Below are 26,370 nucleotides of genomic sequence, written 5' to 3'. Positions count from 1 at the left end.
TTACACTTGTTTTACACTTTTTGATTGTCAAATTGTGGAATTTGTAAGATAAAAATGTAGGTAATGCAGGTAATGGTGATAATTAATTACGAGAAAAATTTGCTATTCAAATTAAGTTTTAAATAGTATAAGTATTTTAAGTAGATGGAAAGAGCTATGCTTGGAATTTCTCTACGCGATCAAATCAGAAATGAGGAGGAGTACCAGAGTAACGGACATGGTACCGTTAAACCACAGTTTTACGATCGTAAAACTGGGGTTCAACGGATTGCGAAGTTGAATTTCGATGTTTCTGTCATTATTGTGCCCCTTGCCATAATTTTATTGTTTTTACTAACTTAATTTTAGGTTAATTTGCTATAGTGTGGAAAATTCTCACTTAATTGCAATTTTATAATACTAGGTACTAGTGGATACCTCCGAAGTTGCTTAGATATAACGTTTTTAATCGTGTGGAAACTCTTTGATTTTACGGGATATTAAGTATCTTATTTCCATCCCCGTCAAGCGGCCTCTGTGCCAAATTTCGTCTTGCTTTGCGGTTGAGCGGCGAAAAGATAACAGACAGACACATTTTCGCATTAACAATATTAGAATCGATAGACCTGAGTAGGTACCTATTATTAGCTCGATAGATAAAGGACCTTAATTACTTTAGCGTTTAAACTGCCGTGACTTATATTTGTTACAATCGTACATAAAACGGTTTAACTCACGTTTTTTGTCGGTGTGTGCCCGACTAGTTTCTAACCCGTCCTGGGTAAAAATCCAGTTAAAAACATGAAATCAGTTACCTAATTGCTTATTTTTTAACCGTGGGTATAAAGTTGGATTTGCTTTCCTGGCGTTGGTAAGCGCTGTGGTCTAATTTTTGTTATTTTGTCTTATGTTGGAATTTTATAATTTCTATGCCTCAGGTCTGGGCTGGTGGGAGGCTTTGGCCGTGGCTAGTTACCAGCCTATCGGCTAAAGCCGTGCCGCCAAGCGATTTAGCGTTCCAGTACGAAGCCCGTGAAGAAACCAAAGGGGTGAAGGTTTAATAAAAACTACTATAGACACATCTTCCAGGTTAGGTAGCTCCCATCATAGAATCCATCATCACTTACCATCACGTGAGGTTGCAGTCAAGGTCTAGCTTGTATCTGAATAAAAATGAAAAAACCCTGGCATTCAGAACGAATGGTATCATGTTATGATTATTTGTTGTCTTGGCGTTATCAGACTAAAACATTAGTTAAGCCGTTTTATATAACACTTTCATGACCTTAATTACCTTCACATGCATTCGTATTAATTTTTAATATATGTAGATATTTTCGGTATTTATAAGACGGTAAAATCAACCTTCATAGAATATTTTTTGCAAGGACCAGTGCAAATGTATGTGACCGTAGTTTTATTCATACTTGGAAATACAATATGGGTAAGGATTTATTTCCTATTTCAAATTAGTATTGACTAGCTTATGCCCACAACTTGGTCCGCGTGAACTACACTTTCAAACCCGTATATTACCCCTTTATAAATTGAGGTCATAATTATAGTCATCTGCATGCCTTTCAGCCCAATCCGTCCAATAGTTTGAGCTGTGCGTTCATAGATCAATGAGTCAGTTACCTTATACTTTTATGTATTATTTAGATAAGCCCACTTGCACAAGGGCACTTAAATAAAATATATAGTTATTAGGATTCCGTACTTCAAAAGGAAAAATGGAACCCTTATACTGTCTGTCACTTTGTTGTCTGTTTGTCTGTCTGTCTGTCCGTCTGTCGTGTGTGTCAAGAAAACCTATAGGGCACTTTCCGTTGGCCTAGATTCTAGAATCATGAAATTAGGCAGGTAGGTTATAGGTCTTATAGCACAAGCATAAGGAAATAATCCGAAAATCGTGAACTTGTGGTTACATCACAAAAAAAATTAAAATGTGTTCATGGAAAAATAATACTTAGTGTTTTCAATTTTCAAAGTAAGATAGCTATAGCAAGTGGGGTATCATATTATGAAAGTACATTCTAAAACAGATATTTATTTATTTTTATGCATAATATTTTTTAATTTATCATGAAAAATGTCGAAAAAATATCTAAGTACGGAACAGTGCGCGAGTCTGACTCGCACTTGGTCGTTTTTTTTAAATGCTACTTTTGAAATGAAAGAGACATCATTACAAAATTTAACTAAATCAGTCTGTCTTCATTCAAGTGGGCCTCGGGATGGAAAACTTAAAATTACTATCAAACAAATTTCAGCATCATGTAGCCGCTGTGACTGTGTCTGTAGAGCAAGGGATGCTGGAAGGGGTACAAAAATGGACTGTCACGGGAGATAAAATGTTCTACAGTTTTAAAGGCATACCGTATGCAGCACCACCTACTGGTATAAGGAGGTTCAAGGTAAGCCATTGTTGAATTAGCAAAAGTTTACAAGGTGGACGCACTTAACAGGGCTCTCTCCGTCACTCACTCCATACAATCGTAGCCCCAATTTCATTTGAATATTAAGCAACCAAAGTCCATTAAATTTTGCAGGCATATTCTAGAAACTAATATCTATGCCTGTGGTGTTTTAGATTTTTCTAAAAATATGCAGTTTTAAAATTATAGGGGCTCAAAGATTTGTATGTGGATTAATAAGGGTTTATAGTAGGGTTCAGCCTGTTATAAGTTATGGAGCCGTTATTGAATACTTTAAGAGCATTATAGCACTATTGAACGTTTATGAATAATGTTTTTGAGAACTTTGCTTATAACGAGCTGATAAAGCTTCTACAAACTTTTATGAATAAGACTGTTACTTTCTATTGTGGGTCTCGAGCCTATTCCTGAGATCTTTTCTAAAACTACATATAAGTATTTTATAAAACTTTGTAGATTTCCTATTATTATTATCCCTAAAAAATTTGTCAAAAAAAAAACATGTGGTTAATGGAAAAGAGTCAACGCTGAGAAAGAGATTTTATTATGTTGTTTCTATCTTCCAAATCTTCTGTTTATTTGTTTCTTAGTAAGACAATATTTGAAGATCACTGACTTACATACTGCGCAAGTTTTCTAAAAATCCATCCGTACCTGCGTAAACCCGTAGCACCCGAAATACAGCTTTTAATGCTATAAAGCCACTGCCAGTAAGTTGTAATACCTCAGTAATTCACTATTTTTAGGCACCACTACCTGCTTGGCCATGGGTAGGAATACGAAAAGCAACTGAACATGGGAGTGTTTGTCCTCAAATTGACTTCTTATTCAAGAATACGTACATACCTGGAAGCGAAGATTGTCTTTTCTTGAATATTTACACACCAAAATTACCACCAGGCTCTCTTTTACCAGTCATGTTTTTTATTCACGGAGGTGGTTTTGCATTCGGATCTGGTAATGATGATTATTATGGACCCGATTTTCTAATTAATCAAAATGATGTGGTTGTGGTTACGATTAATTACAGACTTGACAATCTCGGATTTCTGGTCTTAGATACTTTAGAAGTGCCCGGAAATGCAGGTTTGAAAGATCAAGTAGCTGCGTTAAGGTGGGTTAAAAGGAATATAAAAAAATTTGGTGGAGACCCAATGAAGGTGACCATCTTTGGCCAAGACGCGGGGTCTGCTTCTGTGTCTTTACACGCATTGTCGCCAATGTCGAAAGGACTGTTTCGTAGAGCAATAGGAACAAGTGGAGTGCCAATTAACGATTTCGCACTACCATTTGAACAAAAACGAAGAGCCTTTGAACTTGGTAGAAAGCTAGGCTTTAAGACTACATCAACTTCAGCGCTCTTAAACTTTCTCCAAACCGTACCTCTCCCACAACTGATCAACACTAATTCCTCTATCATAACAGCGGAAGATTATATTCAGGTTACAACAAGAGGATATTATACTGTGCCAGTCATAGAAACAGACTTTGGTCAAAAGAGATTTCTAACCGGTCGACCTCTTACTTTGATTGAATATGGGCGACAGCAGGTTGATATGTTACTGGGATACACTTCAAACGAAGGATTAATTGCTGTGCCTTTGCTTGAAAACTCGAATATCATTGCAAATTATCGCAGATTCCCAGGTGTTTTAGTACCGAGGAATATTTTTTATCGAACAACACCAACGATGCACTTGCAACTGGCAGATGCTATCAGAAAATACTACACTGGGTCGCCATTGAAGTACTTAGATACGATACCGATTTTCGTGAATTACGTGACCGATCTTTACATCTATCCCGTAATTAGATATGCAAGGCATTTGTCTAATGGCGGAAACGGTAAAATATATTTGTTTCAATTTTCGAGTGTGTCTGAACGGAATGTTATAAGCCAATCCGGCATTAGATATGGATTAACAGGAGTTGCACATTATGAAAATTTAGTTTATCTGTTTAACCCAAATGTGTTGAATATCCCGGTCAATAAGAATGCCGCTTCCTACAAACTGATACAACAGTACTGCGCCTTGTATACCAACTTCGCAATATTTGGGTATGGAAAAGAGATTTTTTATACATTTTTTCGGTTTTATCTAATTTTATAAACAAGATCCAACATAATATATATTGATGTTGATGTTGGCTCTTTATTAACATTCTACGTAAATTGTATTTTTACTTAAGCAACAAGTATATTGTAGTGTTCTTCTTTTCATGACTAAACTGCTGAACCAAAAAAGAAGATTTATTTATATTTTTTTGGAGACGATCTTAGGGTAGGTACTTAGGTGTCCGTGCTTCTCGCTCATGTGACAACAACCACTGGACTAAGAGCCAGCGTGTGCCAGACCTTCGTTATTGTATAAAAGCTGAAAGTTCCTCTGCGTATTGTCCCCAACACAGGGAGGAACGATCAGCGACTTTGAAGTTTGGATCATGGTGGCTTTGGGAGATAACAGGTAATAAAGGTGTTAAAAAAAATTACGTCAAATTATAAAGTCAAATTTTTTTTTCTTCGGACTTTATTAGAAATCACGCCATGCATTGCCAGACACTTACCTACTATCATAGCAAGCCCCTGTCAGATACCCTTAAACTTTTAAACTTTAAGGGCGTTTAGCAGAGAGTTGCCACGACCCAAGCGTCCTGTTCTGGGGACAATACGTGTAGGAACTTTCAGTTTTTATAAAATAGCGAAGTTATGGTACGCGCTGGCTCTCTCTCTACAAGCAACGCCAGCGTGGTAGGGCCAGTAGACGCTCCACAACAATGCGAGCGACGATAAATTGGCGAGGAGGATTGGTATCGCTTCTTTGCGTAGTAATAGTTTTTTTTTATACTAGCTAGATTATATTATGAAGCTGGCTTGATCCGTAGCTATAAGTTTTATTTTAATATTTTCGATAAAACAATAAACTAATCTATGTATTTGCTTGCAGTAACCCCACGCCCGACGCGTCGCTCGGTGTAGTCTGGCCCACGTATGATCCGGGATCCGCTGTATACTTGGACATTGGGAAGGATCTAACACTACGCACGAACCCAAAGTCATCAACGATGAATTTCTGGGAAAGCGTTTATAAACTAACAGATATACGGTTTTAGAATAGTAGAACATAACCTTTTCTGTTTAAAAAAGGCTTAACTAATGCTTTTGGAATTTTGGATAGACAAACTAATCTACCACTGCACTGGTTCGGAATGCGCTTTCAGAAGCGACAAGAGAGGTGATTGCTCTGTAGAGTTTAATCCCATAATACTGAAATATTAACATAAATAATTAAATAATATTTGAGTTATCATTTAACTGTTTTATGCTAGATGATGCCCGCGACTTCGTCCGCGTACATTTAAATTTATTAAAAATCCCATCATAAAAATCTTTGAATTTCCGGGATAAAAGGTTTCTTTGTCAATTTCCGGGATGCAAACTACCTCTTGTACCAAATTTCATTTCAACCGGTTAAACGGATGGGCCTTTAAGAATCCCGTGGGAACTCTTTTACATTTATAATATTACATACATTAATATTACATTTATAATGAAAACAGCATGTAAAATCTGTTGTATTCCTAAACACATGCGGTTTTCATTATTTTAAAGCTAACGCCTGGATGCATAATATCTGGCATGTATAGCAATGCAAATCGCGCGCCACCTATTTACGTTGATGTTAGACACTTCATCAGAAAACCGATGCATGTTATCGAATTATTAAAAAAGAGGATTTCAGTAATCAGAATGGTAAGTATTACGAAAACCTATCAGTTTGAAAATCAATTTGTGAGGCACTGAATGGACATGCATATTGCATATGGATTCTCGGTGCTCCTTAAATACTCAGATGGTATGCTATTGTACAAAAATCTATTTTGTTATTTATATGTGTTTATGTCTTGGTGTACAATAAAGAATATTTTTCTTTACTTTTACTTTACTTTATGCTAAATAACAGACTAACACAGATCAGAAGTCATTATGTAAGGGGTTGAAGTTAAAAATTTGGTGGTTCTTCTATATCGTCAGACAGCTCTGCTGGTTTTTATCGCTGACACCGTTGAGGTAATCCACATATGCAGACCTAATGTTAGTTCAAAATTAGACAACGATACTGTTTTGGAATTATCCGACAAAAAACATGGGTTATACCATTTTATACAATAGTTACGTTTATAATTTTAATTACCTTTGCACGCAACACATATAACTTTTATCGTGTTGATAATTATTTTACTGTTTATAAGACTGATAAATGTACCTACAATCATAGAATACTTTTTGAAAAGTCAAGAAATGTATGTGATCCTGGTTTTATTCATACTTGGAAAAACAATATGTGTAAGTATAGCTTTATTTCCCTTTTCAAAAATATTCCCTTCCATTTTCATTTCCATTCCATTTTCAAATTATTATATTTTCGATTTAGTACTTAAAAACGGCATCAAATATTTCAGCATGATATAGCCAATGTAACTGTGCAGTTAAAGCAAGGGTTGTTACAAGGGGAACAAACCTTCACTTGTCGGGGGTGTTATAATTTTTTAATTTACACTTGTTAAATTTTGGATTCAGTATTTAAAAACAGTATCAAATATTTCAGCACGATGTAACCGCTGTGACTGTGCGGGTAGAGCAAGGATTGTTAGAAGGGGAGCAAAAATTGACAATAACAGGAGATAAAATGTTCTACAGTTTTAAAGGCATTCCATATGCAGCACCGCCTACCGGCAGTTGGAGGTTTAAGGTAAGAAATTGTTTAATCTGCATAGCTTCAATCATCAATCAGTCTGCTCACTATAGTAAATATTAATCCCAGTATCTAATTTTAGGCACCTCAACCTGCACGTCCATGGAAAGGAATACGAAATGCAACAGTACATGGCAGTGTTTGTCCTCAATTTGACCCAACCCTTAATAAATACATACCTGGAAGCGAAGACTGTCTTTTTTTAAATGTTTACACGCCATCATTATCACCGTGCTCTCTTGTAGCAGTTATGGTTTTTATTCACGGAGGTCTTTATATATACGGCTCTGGTAATGATAATATGTACGGGCCCGATTTTATAATTGATCAAAATAATGTAGTTGTGGTTACAATTAATTACAGACTTGACAATCTCGGATTTCTGGTGTTAGATACTGCAGACGTGCCCGGAAATGCAGGTATGAAAGATCAAGTGGCTGCGTTAAGATGGGTTCAAAGAAATATAAAAAACTTTGGTGGAGATCCAAACAAGGTGACCATATTTGGAGAAAGCGTGGGTTCTTCTTCTGTTACTTTGCACGCACTATCACCGATGTCGAAAGGGTTGTTTCGTAGAGTCATAGGAACGAGTGGAGTGCCAATAAACGATTTCTCGACGGCATTTGACCAAAAACGAAGAGCCTTTGAACTTGGTAGAAAGCTAGGCTTTGAGACTACAAATACTTCAGCGCTCTTAGACTTCCTGCAAACCGTACCCGTCCATAAACTGATCAACACCAATTCAACTATTATAGCAGCGGAAGATTATATTCAGATTATGACAAGAGGATATTATACAGTGCCAGTCGTGGAAAAAGATTTTGGTCAAGAGAGATTTTTAACTGGAGAACCCCTTACTTTAATTGAATATGGACAGCAGCAGGTCGACATGTTACTAGGTTACACTTCAAACGAAGGCTTAATTGTTGTGCCATTACTTGAAAACTCAAATATATTTGCCAATTATCGCAGATTTCCAGAAGTGTTAGTGCCAAGAGATATTTTTTATCGAACAACACCAACACTCCAGTTACAATTAGCAGATATTATCAGACAACACTTCACTGGGTCACCGTTGAGGCCTTTAAATACGGTACCGATTTTTGTGAGCTACGAAACCGATCTTTTTATTTATCCTATAATCAGATACGCAAGACGTTTATCTAATGGCAGAAACGGTCGTATATATTTGTTTGAGTTTTCGAGTGTGTCTGAAAGAAATGTTGTAGGCCAACCAGGCAGAAGATATGGATTAACAGGAGTTTCACACCTTGATGATCTAGTTTATGTGTTTAACCCCAATGCGATGAATCTACCGGTCAATAAGAGTGCCCCTTCCTACAAAATGATTCAGCAGATCTGCGCCCTGTATACCAACTTTGCAATATTTGGGTATGTTATCAAGTTTTTCATGTATTTTTTTTTTCATTTTTATCTAATTTTAGAACAAAATTCAAAAACTCAAACCAACAACTCCTCTTAAAACACGCAACAGAATCTTCATTTGATACCAAACCTGATCTAATTATTATCTACAGTTATTTTCTTGACCAACATTAATCTCTTTACATAATCGCCATATTGAATTTGTCAAGACTTCACGTCTCTTTAGATGCTTAATGAAGCCAACGACACCTCTTTACTCAGAACTTTTCTTAAAATCTAATGAGTTCTTAGTTTAGCAAAATGTAGTTTACGAGGTATCAGAAAATCATTCGCGATCAGGGAATATTTTACAGTAGGTACGTATGTACTTTTCTTTATTTTACTTATATGTAATTAAAAAATTAATTATTATAGTAGTTAGTCCAGTGGTGGTGTCATCCAGAGGTGTTGTTGACAAGACACGACAAGAAGGTAATATAAAAACCAACTAACGCAAGGACGATAGGGCCAGCAGTCGTTCCAATGATAGTTTTTTTATACATTAAAACCTGGGCCAGACTGTTTTAAACAAGCCCTCCACATTGGTTTCCACTGGCGGTTTACAACAGTGTAAACACTTGTTTGCAATAAAAATTCGTTTGACATTCAACAACCTCTGTTGACGGACGCGCGTTGCCAACCGCGTGTGGATGCCGCCGTTGTAAACACGTATTCCACAGTGTAAACGCTTGTTGTAAAACATGCAAGGGCAGTTGCGCAGCGGCAACCGTTGCGTGCGCATGTATGTATATACGAAAATGGCATCTACGTGGGAAAAAGAAGTTATCAGCGAATTCATTGAACTCTACAGGGAGGGACCTTTCCTGTCTTTGGGACCTATCTTCCGAAACATATAAGGACACGGGCCAAATAAAATCCAACGCTTCATCCATATTCTTTTTTTTCTCCTCATTTGCGCACACAAGTGCTAATGCTACGCCAACTTTTTGAAGTTTAGATAGGTAAGGAGCCATATTGCAATGCGTGCTTCCAAACACAGAGTCGACAACACACTGAGGTGGGAGTCATGTTGTAAACCAGTGTGGACGAAAACACCAACATTCAGCTCCACAAGCGTCCCAACAAGGTGACCCCTGTGGAAAGCTTGTTTACAACAGTCTGGCACAGGCTTGGAGTCAGATATGTAGTACTGGCATAATTTGTGCACTTGTAATGTTTTCAATAAAAAAAAAGTAAACTAATCTATTTCTTTACAGTAACCCCACGCCCGACGCATCGCTCGGTGTGGTCTGGCCCACGTATGATCCGAGATCCGCTATATACTTGGACGTTGGGAAGGATCTAACACTTCGCTCGAACCCAAAATCCTCTACGACGTGTTTCTGGGAAAGAATTTATGAACAAGCAAATTTACAATTTTAGAATAGAATGTAACTTTTTCTATTTATATAAACTTTAACTATTGCTTTTGGAATTTTGAATAGACAAACTAATCTATCACTGCACTGGTTTGGAATGCCCTTTCTAGCGAAAACATGCAACAAGGCATTTAGTGGTTGCTCTGTAGAGTTTAATTTATTGCTAAAATGTTTTTATAAATAAGTAAATAAATAATATTTATTACTTAACTTTTTTATAAATAATATTTAATAATTGTTATGTGATTTCTGTATATGGCATATTTTTTTTCTTATTTTGAAGTGTCTCTATTATCCCAATTTTATTTATTATACTATATATAGCTCGATTACCACTCACTCACTGACTGACTCATTGACATAATTGTTCTCCTAGAAGGAGACGGAAAATGATATAGTGATGTAGGGGAGATGTGTTCGGATTCGGGAACCCTCTGGGGAAAAATTATGACATTTCGGAAAAACAAGATGGCGGCCGACGTGATTTTTGCAGCTCCGTTGTTTTCCAACCGATTTCGTTGAATTTTGCAATCTTTGAAGAAAATATTAAACGATTAATGGGAAATGTCAAAAAAATTGAAAAAAACAAGATGGCGGCCGAACCGTAGCGTTTTCAAAATTTTGATTTTTCGACCCCGAACCGCGGCGCCACAGATCCGAAACGGGATGTCGATAGTAATAAATTTTTTCTTGTTTTGCTTGCAATGATCCTGAATTTTGACAAAACGGGAGTGGTTTTTAAAAATTCAAGATGGCGACTGTCATGGCGGCCGTTTTGTTCGAGGTACGAAAAAACGCAATTTTAAAAGTTAAATATCTCAAAGTTGGCAACATCGGAGCGATTCGGCTTCTATGAAGCGGTTGTACGTATTGATTCGAGGTATAGATCGGTGTGAAAAAATTACCCCATTTTTAGGGAAATTTCAAGATTTACGGGAAGTTGTAAAAAATCGAAATACGGACTTTTCGCAAAATCCGAGTATGAGCGATTACGTGTTTTGCTCGTACAAATGACATTTGGGTATTTTTGTCGCCGGAGACTGGCAACACTGGAATTTATCAAAGTAAAAGTGATTTTCGACACGGTCTTTTTCACGGTATCCCCTTTCGCGTGGGTGCGAGCGAGAGGAAAGATTGAAACGTCATCGAAAGCGGTATATCCTGTAGTTAATAGGAAAATTATGAAACCGTGTAAAATCTTTCTGTGAAACGAGTTGGCGGCCATTTTGTATTTTTCTTTACTTTTCGAAATTTTGATCACGTTTTTGAGGCAGTTGGCAACATTTTGGAAAGTCGGAATGTATGAATCGATTGTGTATCTCGGCTGGCAGTATGAAGATATGCAACCGGTGTTGCCACTTTTGGGGAGATTTTCGAGATTTTCAACTAAGAAACTCCTGTAAAATTTTGTATGAAAAATTTTTTTTTCACTGATGGTGTCGTATAGAAAACAAAAACTTAGTAAGCCAAAATTATGGAGAGAGCTGATGATTGAGGATATCGGAGACGGGTGAAGGGCCCGCTTAAGGTATTGAAGATAGGTGGGGGGTGCTCGAGCAAATGTCTTTCATGACGTCATCCAATTGCCAAAAAGCTGAAAAAAAATTCAAAATGGCGAAGAAAAGATGGCCGCCATACAAATTTCGCCGGTGTCCAGCTCGGAGGGTATAAAAGATGGAAGTGTGGTTTCTTGGCAAGAGATAATCAGGGTCCGAAGGTCTACTCGATGAATAGAAAAAAAATTCAAAATGGCGGATTTTTTTTTCCCATAGAAAATGTATGGCGAATATTGAATGTCTCATTCTCCTAGAAAGAGACGGAAAACGATACATTGATGTATGGAAGATATGTTCGGATGCGCGATATGAGTAGGGGAAAATTATGACATTTCAGAAAAACAAGATGGCAGCCTATATGATTTTTGCAACTCTTTTGTTTTTCAACCGATTTCGTTGAAACTCGCAATCTTTGAAGAATGTAGTAAACGATTAATAGAAAAAGTGGAAAATTTTGGAAAAACAAGATGGCCGCCGTACAAATTTCGTCGGTGTATATCTCGGAGGCTATAAAAGATGGAAGAGTGGTTTCTTGGCAAAAGATGATCAGGATCTGAAGGTCTAATTGTGAAACAATCTCTGTATGCTCGCGGACCACTTTAGTGGTCCGCGCACCCACGCACCCTACTAAATTATTATCCTCAACTACTCTGTTTTTAAAAATAATAATATGAAGGTCGTTTTCAGGGTTTTCTAGGGTGCTGATTTTGATTATGACATTCATTTTGAAATCCAAGATGGCGGACATGCATTTTTTAAGAAAAAAATCGATATGGGTGTCGTTTTATGGTGTTTTCGCGGTGAATTTTGTATCTTAATAAATAAATTTGGTTTAGTATAATAAAGTTAACCCAACCACGTCACGCGAGCTGCTTTAGCAGCTCGCGCACCGAGCAAAACACTAGTTATACTATATATAGCTCGATTACCACTGACTCACTGACTCACTCATTGACATAATTGTTCTCCTAGAAGGAGACGGAAAATGATATAATGATGTGGGGGAGTTGTGTTCGGTTTCGGGAACCCTCTGGGGAAAAATTATGACATTTCGGAAAAACAAGATGGCGGCCGAGGTGATTTTTGCAGCTCCGTTGTTTTCCAACCGATTTCGTTGAATTTTGCAATCTTTGAAAAAAATAGTAAACGATTAATGGGAAATGTGGAAAAAATTGGAAAAACAAGATGGCGGCCGAGCCGTAGCGTTTTGAAAATTTCGATTTTTCGACCCCGAACCGCGGCGCCACAGATCCAAGACGGGGTAGTCGAGGATAATTATTTTTTCCTATTTCGCCCACGATTATCCTGTATTTTGACAGAAAGGGAGTGGTTTTTAAAAATTCAAGATGGCGGCTGTCATGGCGGCCGTTTTGTTCGAGGTACGAAAAAACGCAATTTTAAAATTCGAATATCTCAAAGTTGGCAACATCAGAGCGATTCGGCTTCTATGAAGCGATTGTACGTACAGGCTCGAGGTATAGTTTGCAGGAAAAAAATTACCCAATTTTTAGGGAAATTTTAAGATTTTCGGGAAATTGTAAAAAATCGAAATACGCACTTTTAGCAAAATCCGAGTATGAGCGATTATGTGTTTCGCTCGTGCAAATGACATTTAGGTACTTTTGTTACCAGAGACTGGCAACACTGGAATTTATCAAAGTAAAAGTGATTTTCGACACGGTCTTTTTCACGGTATCCCCTTTCGCGTGGGTGCGAGCGAGAGGAAAGATTGAAACGTCATCGGGAGCGGTATATCCTGTAGTTAATAGGAAAATTATGAAACCGTGTAAAATCTTTCTGTGAAACGAGCTGGCGGCCATTTTGTATTTTTTTTAACTTTTCGAAATTTTGATCAAGTTTTTGAGGCAGTTGGCAACATTTTGGAAAGTCAATATGTATGAATCGATTGTGTATCTTGGCTGGCAGTATAGAGATATGCAACCGGTGTTGCCAGTTTTGGGGAGATTTTCGAGATTTTCAACTAAGAAACTCCTGTAAAATTTTGTATGAAAATTTTTTTTTTCACTGATGGTGTCGTATAGAAAACAAAAAGTTAGTAAGCCAAAATTATGGAGAGAGCTGATGATTGAGGGTTTCGGAGACGGGTGGAGGGCCCGCTTAAGGTATTGAAGATAGGTGGGGGGTGCTCGAGCAAATGTCATTCATGACGTCATCCAATTGCCAAAAAGCTGAAAAAAAATTCAAAATGGCGAAGAAAAGATGGCCGCCATACAAATTTCGCTGGTGTCCAGCTCGGAGGGTATAAAAGATGGAAGTGAGGTTTCTTGGCAAGAGATGATCAGGATCCGAAGGTCTACTCGATGAATAGAAAAAAAATCCAAAATGGCGGATATTTTTTTTCCATACATTTTGTATGGCGAATATTGAATGCCTCATTCTCCTAGAAAGAGACAGAAAACGATACATTGATGTATGGGAGATATGTTCGGATGCGCGATATGAGTAGGGGAAAATTATGATATTTCAGAAAAACAAGATGGCGGCCTATATGATTTTTGCAACTCTATTGTTTTTCGACCGATTTCGTTGAAACTCGCAATCTTGGAAGAAAGTAGTAAACGATTAATGGAAATAGTGGAAAAATTTGGAAAAACAAGATGGCCGCCACACAAACTTCGTCGGTGTCTATCTCGGAGGGTATAAAAGATGGAAGACTGGTTTCTCGGCAAAAGATGAACAGGATCCGAAGGTCTACTCGGTGGAACAAACTCTGCATGCTCGCGGACCACTTTAGTGGTCCGCGCACCCACGCACCCTACTTTATTAACCTCAACTACCCCGTTTTTACAAAAAATGATATGGATGTCGTTTTCAGAGTTTTCCGGCGTGCTGATTTTGATAACGACATTTATTTTGAAATCCAAGATGGCGGACATGCACTTTTTAAGAAAAAAATTGATATGGGTGTCGTTTTGTGGGTTTTTGTGGTGAATTGTGTATCTTTAATAAATAAATTTGGTTAAATATAATAAAGTTTACATAACCACGTCACGTGAGCTGCTTTAGCAGCTCGCGCACCGAGCAAAACACTAGTTATACTATATATAGCTCGATTACCACTCACTCACTGACTCATTGACATAATTGTTCTCCTAGAAAGAGACGGAAAATGATATAGTGATGAAGGGGAGTTGTGTTCGGATGGGGGATTCGACTGGGGAAAAATTATGACATTTCGGAAAAACAAGATGGCGGCCGATGTGATTTTTGCAGCTCCGTTGTTTTTCAACCGATTTCGTTGAATTTTGCAAACTTTGAAGAATGTAGTAAATGGTTAACAGAAAATGTGGAAAAAATTGGAAAAACAAAATGGCGGCCGAGCCGTAGCGTTTTGAAAATTTTGATTTTTCGACCCCGAACCGCGGCGCCACAGATCCGAAACGGGGTAGTCGAGGATAACTATTTTTTCGTGTTTCGCCCACGATTATCCTGTATTTTGACAGAACGGGAGTGGTTTTAAAAAATTCAAGATGGCGGCTGTCATGGCGGCCGTTTTGTTCGAGGTACGAAAAAACGCAATTTTAAAAGTTAAATATCTCAAAGTTGGCAACATCGGAGTGATTCGGCTTCTATGAAGCGATTGTACGTGTAGGCTCGGGGTATAGATCGGTGGGAAAAAATTACCCTATTTTTAGGGAAATTTCAAGATTTTCGGGAAATTGTAAAAAATCGAAATACGGACTTTTCGCAAAATACGAGTATGAGCGATTATGTGTTTTGCTCGTACAAATGACATTTGGGTATTTTTGTCGCCGGAGACTGGCAACACTGGAATTTATCAAAGTAAAAGTGATTTTCGACACGGTCTTTTTCACGGTATCCCCTTTCGCGTGGGTGCGAGCGAGAGGAAAGATTGAAACGTCATCGGAAGCGGTATATCCTGTAGTTAATAGGAAAATTATGAAACCGTGTAAAATCTTTCTGTGAAACGAGTTGGGGGCCATTTTGTATTTTTCTTTACTTTTCGAAATTTTGATCACGTTTTTGAGGCAGTTGGCAACATTTTGGAAAGTCGACATGTATCAATCGATTGTGTGACTCAACCAGCAGTATCGAAATATGTAAACAGTGTTGCCACATTTGGGGAGATTTTCGAGATTTTCCCCAAAAACTGCTCCTGTAAAATTTTGTATGAAATTTTTTTTTTCACTGATGGTTTCGTATAGAAAACAAAAAAAAAATCGAGGAAAATTTTGGAAATCGCTGATGATCGAGGATGTCGGAAACGGGTAAAGGGTCCGCTCAAGGTATTGAAGATAGGTGGGGGGTGCTCGACCAAATGTCATTCATGACATCATCCAATTGCCAAAAAGCTGAAAAAAAATTCAAAATGGCGAAGAAAAGATGGCCGCCATACAAATTTCGCCGGCGTCCAGCTCGGAGGGTATAAAAGATGGAGGTGCGGTTTCTTGGCAAAAGAGGATCAGGATCCAAAGGTCTACTCGATGAATAGAAAAAAAATTCAAAATGGCGGAATTTATTTTCCCATACATTTTGTATGGCGAATATTGAATGTCTCATTCTCCTAGAAAGAGACGGAAAACGATACAATAATGTAGGGGAAATGTGTTTGGGTGGGGGAGGCGAGTAGGGAAAAACTATGACATTTCAGGAAAACAAGATGGCGACCAACGTGATTTTTGCAACTCTTTTGTTTTCCAACCGATTTCGTTGAAACTCGCAATCTTTGAAGAATGTAGTAAACGATTAATAGGAAAAGTGGAAAATTTTGGAAAAACAAGATGGCCGCCGTACAAATTTCGTCGGTGTCTATCTCGGAGGCTATAAAAGATGGAAGAGTGGTTTCTTGGCAAAAGATGATCAGGGTCCGAAGGTCTACTCGGTGGAACAAACTCTGCATGCTCGCGGACCACTTTAGTGGTCCGCGCACCCACGCACCCTACTTTATTAACCTCAACTACCCCGTTTTTACAAAAAATGATATGGATGTCGTTTTCAGAGTTTTCCAGGGTGCTGGTTTTGATAACGACATTCATTTTGAAATCCAAGATGGCGGACATGCATTTTTTAAGAAAAAAATCGATATGGGTGTCGTTTTATTGTGTTTTCGCGGTTAATTTTGTATCTTAATAAATACTATCGTTTTAATACTGAAGGTCTACTCGTTGGAACAAACTCTGCATGCTCGCGGACCACTTTAGTGGTCCGCGCACCCACGCACCCTACTTTATTAACCTCAACTACCCCGTTTTAATAAAAAATGATATGGATGTCGTTTTCAGAGTTTTCCAGTGTGTTGATTTTGATAACGACATTTATTTTGAAATCCAAGATGGCGGACATGCATTTTTTAAGAAAAAAATCGATGTGGGTGTCGTTTTGTGGGTTTTTGTGGTAAATTGTGTATCTTTAACCGACTTCCAAAAAAGGAGGAGGTTCTCAATTCGTCGGAATCTTTTTTTTTTTTTTTTTTTTATTTTTTATGTATGTTCCCCGATTACTCAAAGACCCCTGGACCGATTTGGAATTTTTTTTTTTGTTTGAAAGGGTATACTGTGCAGATGGTCCCATATAAATTTGGTGAAGATCTGATGAATATCTTCGGAGATGGAGAACAGAACTCCTCAATAGATAGGAGCAAATTGCTCGCGATCAGTGTAATAGCTTAGTAAACAGTAGGGTTTTAACTGGGCATAGCATATTATAGTACAGTGGGCCACTAAAAATTGTGAAATAAAAAATTTTCAAAAGAAAAATAAAACCGACTTCAAAAACCACAAACACTAAAAAGTAAAAAATAACTTTTATTTAGCTACACGTGTAATGTACCTAGGTATGAAGTCGGGCGAGCTTCACTCTTGGATTTCTAATTTTGTTTTAATATGCTCGCTCGACTTCATACCTAGGTGCATTACACGTGTAGCTAAATAAAAGTTATTTTTTACTTTTTAGTGTTTGTGGTTTTTGAAGTCGGTTTTATTTTTCTTTTGTTAATAAATAAATTTGGTTAAATATAATAAAGTTAACCTTACCACGTCACGCGAGCTGCTTTAGCAGCTCGCGCACCGAGCAAAAGCTAGTTATACTATATATAGCTCAATTACCACTCACTGACTCACTCACTCATTGACATAATTGTTCTCCTAGAAGGAGACGGAAAATGATATAGTGATGTAAGGGAGTTGTGTTTGGTTTCTGGAACCCTCTGGGGAAAAATTATGACATTTCAGAAAAACAAGATGGCGGCCGGTGTGATTTTTGCAGCTCCGTTGTTTTCCAACCGATTTCGTTGAATTTTGCAATCTTTGAAGAAAATAGTAAACGATTAATGGGAAATGTCGAAAAAATTGAAAAAACAAGATGGCGGCCGAACCGTAGCGTTTTCAAAATTTTGATTTTTCGACCCCGAACCGCGGCGCCACAGATCCCAAACGGGGTAGTCAAGGATAATTATTTTTTTCTTGTTTCGCTCACAATGATCCTGAATTTTGACAGAACGGGAGTGGTTTTTAAAAATTCAAAATGGCGACTGTCATGGCGGCCGTTTTGTTCGAGGTACGAAAAAACGCAATTTTAAAAGTTAAATATCTCAAAGTTGGCAACATCGGAGCGATTCGGCTTCTATGAAGCGATTGTACGTATAGACTCGAGGTATAGATCGGTGGGAAAAAATTACCCCATTTTTAGGGAAATTTCAAGATTTTCGGGAAATTGTAAAAAATCGAAATACGCACTTTTAGCAAAATCCGAGTATGAGTGATTACGTGTTTTGCTCGTACAAATGACATTTGGGTATTTTTGTCACCGGAGACTGGCAACACTGGAATTTATCAAAGTAAAAGTGATTTTCGACACGGTCTTTTTCACGGTATCCCCTTTCGCGTGGGTGCGAGCGAGAGGGAAGATTGAAACGTCATCGGGCGCGGTATATCCTGTAGTTAATAGGAAAATTATGAAACCGTGTAAAATCTTTCTGTGAAACGAGTTGGCGGCCATTTTGTATTTTTTTTAATTTTTCGAAATTTTGATCACGTTTTTGAGGCAGTTGGCAACATTTTGGAAAGTCAATATGTATGAATCGATTGTGTATCTCGGCTGGCAGTATGGAGATATGCAACCGGTGTTGCCACTTTTGGGGAGATTTTCGAGATTTTCAACTAAGAAACTCCTGTAAAATTTTGTATGAAAAATTTTTTTTTCCCTGATGGTGTCGTATAGAAAACAAAAACTTAGTAAGCCAAAATTATGGAGAGAGCTGATGATTGAGGATATCGGAGACGGGTGAAGGGCCCGCTTAAGGTATTGAAGATAGGTGGGGGGTGCTCGAGCAAATGTCATTCATGACGTCATCCAATTGCCAAAAAGCTGAAAAAAAATTCAAAATGGCGAAGAAAAGATGGCCGCCATACAAATTTCGCCGGTGTCCAGCTCGGAGGGTATAAAAGATGGAGGTGCGGTTTCTTGGCAAAAGAGGATCAGGATCCAAAGGTTTACTCGATGAATAGAAAAAAAATTCAAAATGGCGGAATTTATTTTTCCATACATTTTGTATGGCGAATATTTTATGTTTTATTCTTCTAGAAAGAAACAATAAACGATACGATGATGTTCGGGAGATATGTTCGGGTGCACGATATGAGTAGGGAAAAATTATGACATTTCAGAAAAACAATATGGCGACCGACGTGATTTTTGCAACTCTTTTGTTTTCCAACCGATTTCGTTTAAACTCGCAATCTTTGAAGAATGTACTAAACGATTAATAGAAAAAGTGGAAAATTTTGGAAAAACAAGATGGCCGCCGTACAAATTTCGTCGGTGTCTATCTCGGAGGCTATAAAAGATGGAAGAGTGGTTTCTTGGCAAAAGATGATCAGGGTCCGAAGGTCTACTCGGTGGAACAATCTCTGCATGCTCGCGGACCACTTTAGTGGTCCGCGCACCCACGCACCCTACTAATTTATTATCCAAATCTACAAAAAATAATATGGATGTCGTTTTCAGGGTTTTCCAGGGTGCTGATTTTAATAATGACATTTATTTTCAAATCCAAGATGGCGGACTTACATTTTCTACAAAAAATAGAAATGTCTGTCATTTTATGGGTTTTTTCGAGGTGAATTATGAACATATCTTAATAAATCAATTTGGTTTTATATAATAAAGTTAACCTTACCACGTCACGCGAGCTGCTTTAGCAGCTCGCGCACCGAGCAAAAGCTAGTTATTATACTATATATAGCTCGATTACCACTCACTCACTCACTGACTCATTGACATAATTGTTCTCCTAGAAAGAGACGGAAAATGATATAATGATGTAGGGGAAATGTGTTCGGGTGGGGGATTCGACTGGGGAAAAATTATGACATTTCGGAAAAACAAGATGGCGGCCGACGTGATTTTTGCTGCTCCGTTGTTTTCCAACCGATTTTGTTGAATTTTATAAACTTCAAAGAAAGTAGTAAACGATTAATGGAAAATGTCGAAAAAATTGAAAAAACAAGATGGCGGCCGAACCGTAGCGTTTTCAAAATTTTGATTTTTCGACCCCGAACCGCGGCGCCACAGATCCGAGACGGGGTAGTCGAGGATAATTATTTTTTCGTGTTTCGCCCACGATTATCCTGTATTTTGACAGAACGGGAGTGATTTTTAAAAATTCAAGATGGCGGCTGTCATGGCGGCCGTTTTGTTCGAGGTACGAAAAAACGCAATTTTAAAAGTTAAATATCTCAAAGTTGGCAACATCGGAGCGATTCGGCTTCTATGAAGCGGTTGTACGTATAGACTCGAGGTATAGATCGGTGGGAAAAAATTACCCCATTTTTAGGGAAATTTCAAGATTTTCGGGAAATTGTAAAAAAACGAAATAAGGACTTTTTGCAAAATCCGAGTATGAGCGATTATGTGTTTTGCTCGTAACAATGACATTTGGATATTTTTGTCGCCGGAGACTGGCAACACTGGAATTTATCAAAGAAAAAGTGATTTTCGACGTGGTCTTTTTTTAGGGGCGATCGTTTCGCGTGGGTGCGAGCGAGATGAGAGATTGAAACGTCATCGGGAGCGGTATATCCTGTAGTTATTGGAAAAGTTTTACAACGATGTAATTTATTTCTGCAAAACGAGTTGGCGGCCATTTTGTAATTTTTTGAATTTTTCGAAATTTTGATCACGTTTTTGAGGCAGTTGGCAACATTTTGGAAAGTCAATATGTATGAATCGATTGTGTATCTCGGCTGGCAGTATGGAGATATGCAACCGGTGTTGCCAGTTTTGGGGAGATTTTCGAGATTTTCAACTAAGAAACTCCTGTAAAATTTTGTATGAAAAAATTTTTTTTCACTGATGGTGTCGTATAGAGAACAAAAACTTAGTAAGCCAAAATTATGGAGAGAGCTGATGATTGAGGGTTTCGGAGACGGGTGGAGGGCCCGCTTAAGGTATTGAAGATAGGTGGGGGGTGCTCGAGCAAATGTCATTCATGACGTCATCCAATTGCCAAAAAGCTGAAAAAAAATTCAAAATAGCGAAAAAAAGATGGCCGCCATACAAATTTCGCCGGCGTCCAGCTCGGAGGGTATAAAAGATGGAGGTGCGGTTTCTTGGCAAAAGAGGGTCAGGATCCAAAGGTTTACTCGATGAATAGAAAAAAAATTCAAAATGGCGGAATTCAGTTTTCCATACATTTTGTATGGCGAATATTGAATGCCTCATTCTCCTAGAAAGAGACGGATAACGATACGATAATGTAGGGGAGATATGTTCGGATGCGCGATATGAGTAGGGGAAAATTATGAAATTTCAGAAAAACAAGATGGCGACCGACGTGATTTTTGCAACTCTTTTGTTTTCCAACCGATTTCGTTGAAACTCGCAATCTTTGAAGAATGTACTAAACGATTAATAGAAAAAGTGGAAAATTTTGGAAAAACAAAATGGCCGCCGTACAAATTTCGTCGGTGTCTATCTCGGAGGCTATAAAAGATGGAAGAGTGGTTTCTTGGCAAAAGATGATCAGAGTCCGAAGGTCTACTCGGTGGAACAAACGCTGCATGCTCGCGGACCACTTTAGTGGTCCGCGCACCCACGCACCCTACTAACTTATTATCCTAATTTACAAAAAATAATATGGATATCGTTTTCAGGGTTTCCAGGGTGCTGATTTTGATAATGACATTTATTTTCAAATCCAAGATGGCGGACTTACATTTTCTACAAAAAATAGAAATGCCTGTCATTTTATGGGGTTTTTCGGGGTGAATTATCTTAATAAATCAATTTGGTTTTATATAATAAAAGTTAACCTTACCACGTCACGTGAGCTGCTTTAGCAGCTCGCGCACCGAGCAAAAAACTAGTTTATTTATATAAATAGATAGTTTGAGAGTTCCTTGAATTTGATTTGACTTATTTTAAGATAATCCTGTTGAACGTTTGTTGATTGGTTGGTGGTAATTATGGTACCAGATTAAAATATAAAAAAATAACAGCACTTTTATAACTTTCTATCGTTGATAGGTTTCAGAATTATATCTGAGGTACGCCAACGCAACGGACGCGGTATGGGATTGATGTACAGCTGAAATTATTTAACGTGAATCACATCGGAATCCAACTACTTCACTGAAGACAGAATATAAAATCTGTTGTATTTCTGAACACATGCGGTTTTCAGTAACTTAAAGCTAAAGCCTGGCATGTATAGCAAATGCCTGGCATGAATACGTTGATGTTGGACACTATATCAGAAAACCGATGTGTGTTATGGAATTATTAAAAAAGAGCGATGAGCGGAATGGTAGGTATTCTGAAAATCCTAACAGAAATTTGAACAACCATTTGTGACGCACTGAATGGGCATGCATACCCATTATGCATTCTCGGCGCTTATGTTAAATAACAAACGGACAGTTCAGAAGTAATTATGTGAGGCAGCTTAAGTCGAAAATTAGGTGGTTCTTCAATATCGCCAGACAGCTCCTGCTGGTTTTTATCGCTGAGACCGTTGATGTAATCCAGGCAAGCAGAACTAATGGTAGGTATTATATTCAAAGTTAGAAAACCGGAATATTTTGGAATTATTCGACAAAAACATGGGTTAATATAATAATACAATAGTTACGTTTATAATCTTAATTACCTTTGCAGGCAACAGGTACCTATATTACTTTTATCATGTTGGTATTTTTACTGTTTATAAAACCATAAAATGTACTTATCATTATAGAATATTCTTTGCGAAGTCAAGAAATGTACGTGATCCTAGTTTTATTCATACTTGGAAAAATAATATACGTAAGTATAGATCAATTTTCTTTTTAAAAAATTTATATTTTGGAAGCAGTATTTAAAAACAGTATCAAATATTTCAGCACGATGTAGCCGCTGTGACTGTGCGGGTAAAGCAAGGATTGTTAAAAGGGGAACAAAAATGGACAATCACGGGAGATAAAATGTTCTACAGTTTTAAAGGCATTCCATATGCAGCACCGCCTACCGGCAGTTGGAGGTTTAAGGTAAGCTATTAATTAGCATAGCTTTAATCAGTCTGCCCACTAAATTGACCCGATATCTTCTTCTGCGTTAACTGAATGTAGCAAATTACTCATTCTTACAGGCCTACCTTTAAAAATTTAGGTTTTTTTTTGTGGATATCAGAACTTATTCGAAAACTGTGTTTTATTTTAATCCTGAATTTTGATGACGTTTTTGAATCCTCAAAATATTCTATTAATAAATTATCTGTGTACTTTTTTTTTTTTTTAATTCAAATTTTTTTTTTTTTAATGAAAATATTACAATAAAACTTAAAGCTAGCCTTATCTAATTACTATACAAATCATGCCCGCGTGGAATCTGTGTATTTATTATTTATTAGTACGTCACTTGAAAATAACATAATGGTAAACCTTGAAATCCTATCCGTACATATGCAAACCCATAGCAACCAAAATACAGCTTGACCTAAATTTTATGCAGACAAAACCGCAGTCTAAATTTAATAAATGTTAATCCCACTAACTAATTTTAGGCACCTCAACCTGCACGTCCATGGAAAGGAATACGAAATGCAACAGTACATGGCAGTGTTTGTCCTCAATTTGACCCAACCCTTAATAAATACATACCTGGAAGCGAAGACTGTCTTTTTTTAAATGTTTACACGCCATCATTACCACCGTGTTCCCCTTTACCGGTTATGTTTTTTATTCACGGAGGTCTTTACATATACGGCTCTGGTAATGATGACATGTACGGGCCCGATTTTCTAATTGATCAAAATGATGTGGTTGTGGTTACAATTAATTACAGACTTGATAATCTTGGATTTCTGGTGTTAGATACTGCAGACGTGCCCGGAAATGCAGGAATGAAAGATCAAGTGGCTGCGTTAAGATGGGTCCAAAGAAATATAAAAAACTTTGGTGGAGATCCAAACAAGGTGACCATATTTGGAGAAAGCGTGGGTTCTTCTTCTGTGACTTTGCACGCACTATCACCGATGTCGAAAGGGTTGTTTCGTAGAGCCATAGGAACGAGTGGAGTGCCAATAAACGATTTCTCGACCGCATTTGAACAAAGACGAAGAGCCTTTGAACTTGGTAGAAAGCTAGGCTTTGAGACTACAAATACTTCAGCGCTCTTAGACTTCCTGCAAACCGTACCCGTCCATAAACTGATCAACACCAATTCAACTATTATAGCAGCGGAAGATTATATTCAGATTATGACAAGAGGATATTATACAGTGCCAGTCGAGGAAAAAGATTTTGGTCAAGAGAGATTTTTAACTGGAGAACCCCTTACTTTAATTGAATATGGACAGCAGCAGGTCGACATGTTACTAGGTTACACTTCAAACGAAGGCTTAATTGTTGTGCCATTACTTGAAAACTCAAATATATTTGCCAATTATCGCAGATTTCCAGAAGTGTTAGTGCCAAGAGATATTTTTTATCGAACAACACCAACACTCCAGCTACAATTAGCAGATATTATCAGACAACACTTCACTGGGTCACCGTTGAGGCCTTTAAATACGGTACCGATTTTTGTGAGCTACGAAACCGATCTTTTTATTTATCCTATAATCAGATACGCAAGACGTTTATCTAATGGCAGAAACGGTCGTATATATTTGTTTGAGTTTTCAAGTGTGTCTGAACGAAATGTTGTAGGCCAACCAGGCAGAAGATATGGATTAACAGGAGTTTCACACCTTGATGATCTAGTTTATGTGTTTAACCCCAATGCGATGAATCTACCGGTCAATAAGAGTGCCCCTTCCTACAAAATGATTCAGCAGATCTGCGCCCTGTATACCAACTTTGCAATATTTGGGTATGTTATCAAGTTTTTCATGCATTTTTTTTTCATTTTTATCTAATTTTATAAACAAGATAAAATTCAAAAACTCAAACTAACAACTCCTCTTAAAACACGCAACAGAAACTTTATTTGATACCAAACCTGATCTAATTATTATCTACAGTTATTTTCTTGACCAACATTAATCTCTTTACATAATCGCCATATTGAATTTGTCAAGACTTCACGCCTCTTTAGATGCTTAATGAAGCCAACGACACCTCTTCACTCAGAACTTTTCTTAAAATCTAATGAGTTCTTAGTTTAGCAAAATGTAGTTTACGAGGTATCAGAAAATCATTCGCGATCAGCTGTGTGATTCTCTAGTGTAAAATAATATTTACATCGGTTGCACTTAGGATGTCACCTTAGATGTAGGCTGTAGCACATTTGCTATTCTACTAATTGAGTTTGACTCGCGGCTGCGACACTAGCGCCTCACATGCCAGGGAATATTTTACAGTAGGTACGTCCGTACTTTTCTTTATTTTACTTATATGTAATTAAAAAATTATTAATTATAGTCGGCGGTGGTATAGTGATCAAAAAAAATTGTAAACGACACCCCAGTGGTGGTGTCGTCCAGAGGTGTTGTTGACAAGACACGACTAGAAGGTAAAAACCAACTAACGCAAGGACAATAGAGCCAGCATTCGTTCCAATGATAGTTTTTTTATAGATTAAGGAGTCAGATAATGTGATACTGGCATAATTTGTGCACTTTTAGTTTTGTTGTAATGTTTTCAATAAATAAAGTAAACTAATCTATTTCTTTACAGTAACCCCACGCCCGACGCATCGCTCGGTGTGGTCTGGCCCACGTATGATCCGAGATCCGCTATATACTTGGACGTTGGGAAGGATCTAACACTTCGCTCGAACCCAAAATCCTCTACGACGTGTTTCTGGGAAAGAATTTATGAACAAGCAAATTTACAATTTTAGAATAGAATGTAACTTTTTCTATTTATATAAGTAAACTTTAACTATTGCTTTTGTAATTTTGAATAGACAAACTAATCTACCACTGCACTGGTTCGGAATATCCTTTCTAACGTAAATATTCGACAAGACATTTGTGGTTGCTCTGTAGAGTATCACACTAATATTATAAAGGCGAAAGTTTGTATGTGTGTGTGTGTGTGTGTGTGTATGTTTGTTACTCCTTCACGCAAAAACTACTGGACGGATTGGGCTGAAATTTAGAATGGAGATATATTATACCCTGGATTAGCACATAGGCTACTTTTTATCCCGGAAAATCAAAGAGTTCCCACGGGAATTTTAAAAAACCTACATCCACGCGAACAAAGTCGCGGGCATCAGCTAGTATTTAATAATTGTTGTGTGATTTCTGTATCTTGCATATATTTTTTCAAATTTTGTAGTGTCTCTATTATCCCAATTTTGTCTATTTATTTATATAAATAAATAGTTTGAGAGCTCCTTGAATTTGATTTGACTTATTTTAAGATCATGTTGT

At 37.5% G+C, this 26,370-nt stretch overlaps 3 protein-coding genes across 4 annotated transcripts in view; 2 read left to right on the top strand and 1 right to left on the bottom strand.

Moving 5' to 3' along the window:
• The window catches only part of LOC123869436 (kinesin-like protein CG14535), a 460,509-nt gene that overhangs the window by 409,248 nt on the left and 24,891 nt on the right, over positions 1-26,370 (bottom strand). The window lies entirely within an intron of this gene.
• On the top strand, positions 1,384-10,023 carry LOC123869447 (juvenile hormone esterase-like). The gene is made up of 4 exons (XM_045912374.1): positions 1,384-1,423; positions 7,025-7,168; positions 7,254-8,563; positions 9,814-10,023. Exons 2-4 carry the CDS (start codon positions 7,106-7,108, stop codon positions 9,977-9,979), a joined length of 1,539 nt encoding a protein of 512 aa, XP_045768330.1. The 5' UTR covers positions 1,384-1,423; positions 7,025-7,105; the 3' UTR covers positions 9,980-10,023.
• Positions 6,663-25,995, top strand: LOC123869445 (juvenile hormone esterase-like). 2 transcript variants are annotated; one of them, XM_045912372.1, is made up of 5 exons: positions 6,663-6,762; positions 6,879-6,927; positions 22,941-23,035; positions 23,551-24,860; positions 25,667-25,995. In XM_045912372.1, the coding sequence occupies exons 1-5, from the start codon at positions 6,718-6,720 to the stop codon at positions 25,830-25,832; spliced, it is 1,665 nt and encodes a 554-aa protein (XP_045768328.1). In that variant the 5' UTR covers positions 6,663-6,717; the 3' UTR covers positions 25,833-25,995. The 2 variants fall into 2 exon arrangements, with proteins under 2 accessions (XP_045768328.1, XP_045768327.1); XM_045912371.1 differs by lacking the exons at positions 6,663-6,762; positions 6,879-6,927 and adding an exon at positions 22,760-22,814 and having other exon boundaries at positions 22,892-23,035.

The sequence above is a fragment of the Maniola jurtina genome, chromosome 11 (genome assembly GCF_905333055.1).
Source record: "Maniola jurtina chromosome 11, ilManJurt1.1, whole genome shotgun sequence".
Lineage (NCBI taxonomy): Eukaryota > Metazoa > Arthropoda > Insecta > Lepidoptera > Nymphalidae > Maniola > Maniola jurtina.
Note: the sequence above shows the minus strand (reverse complement) of the source record. Positions and strands in the feature narration are given on the sequence as shown.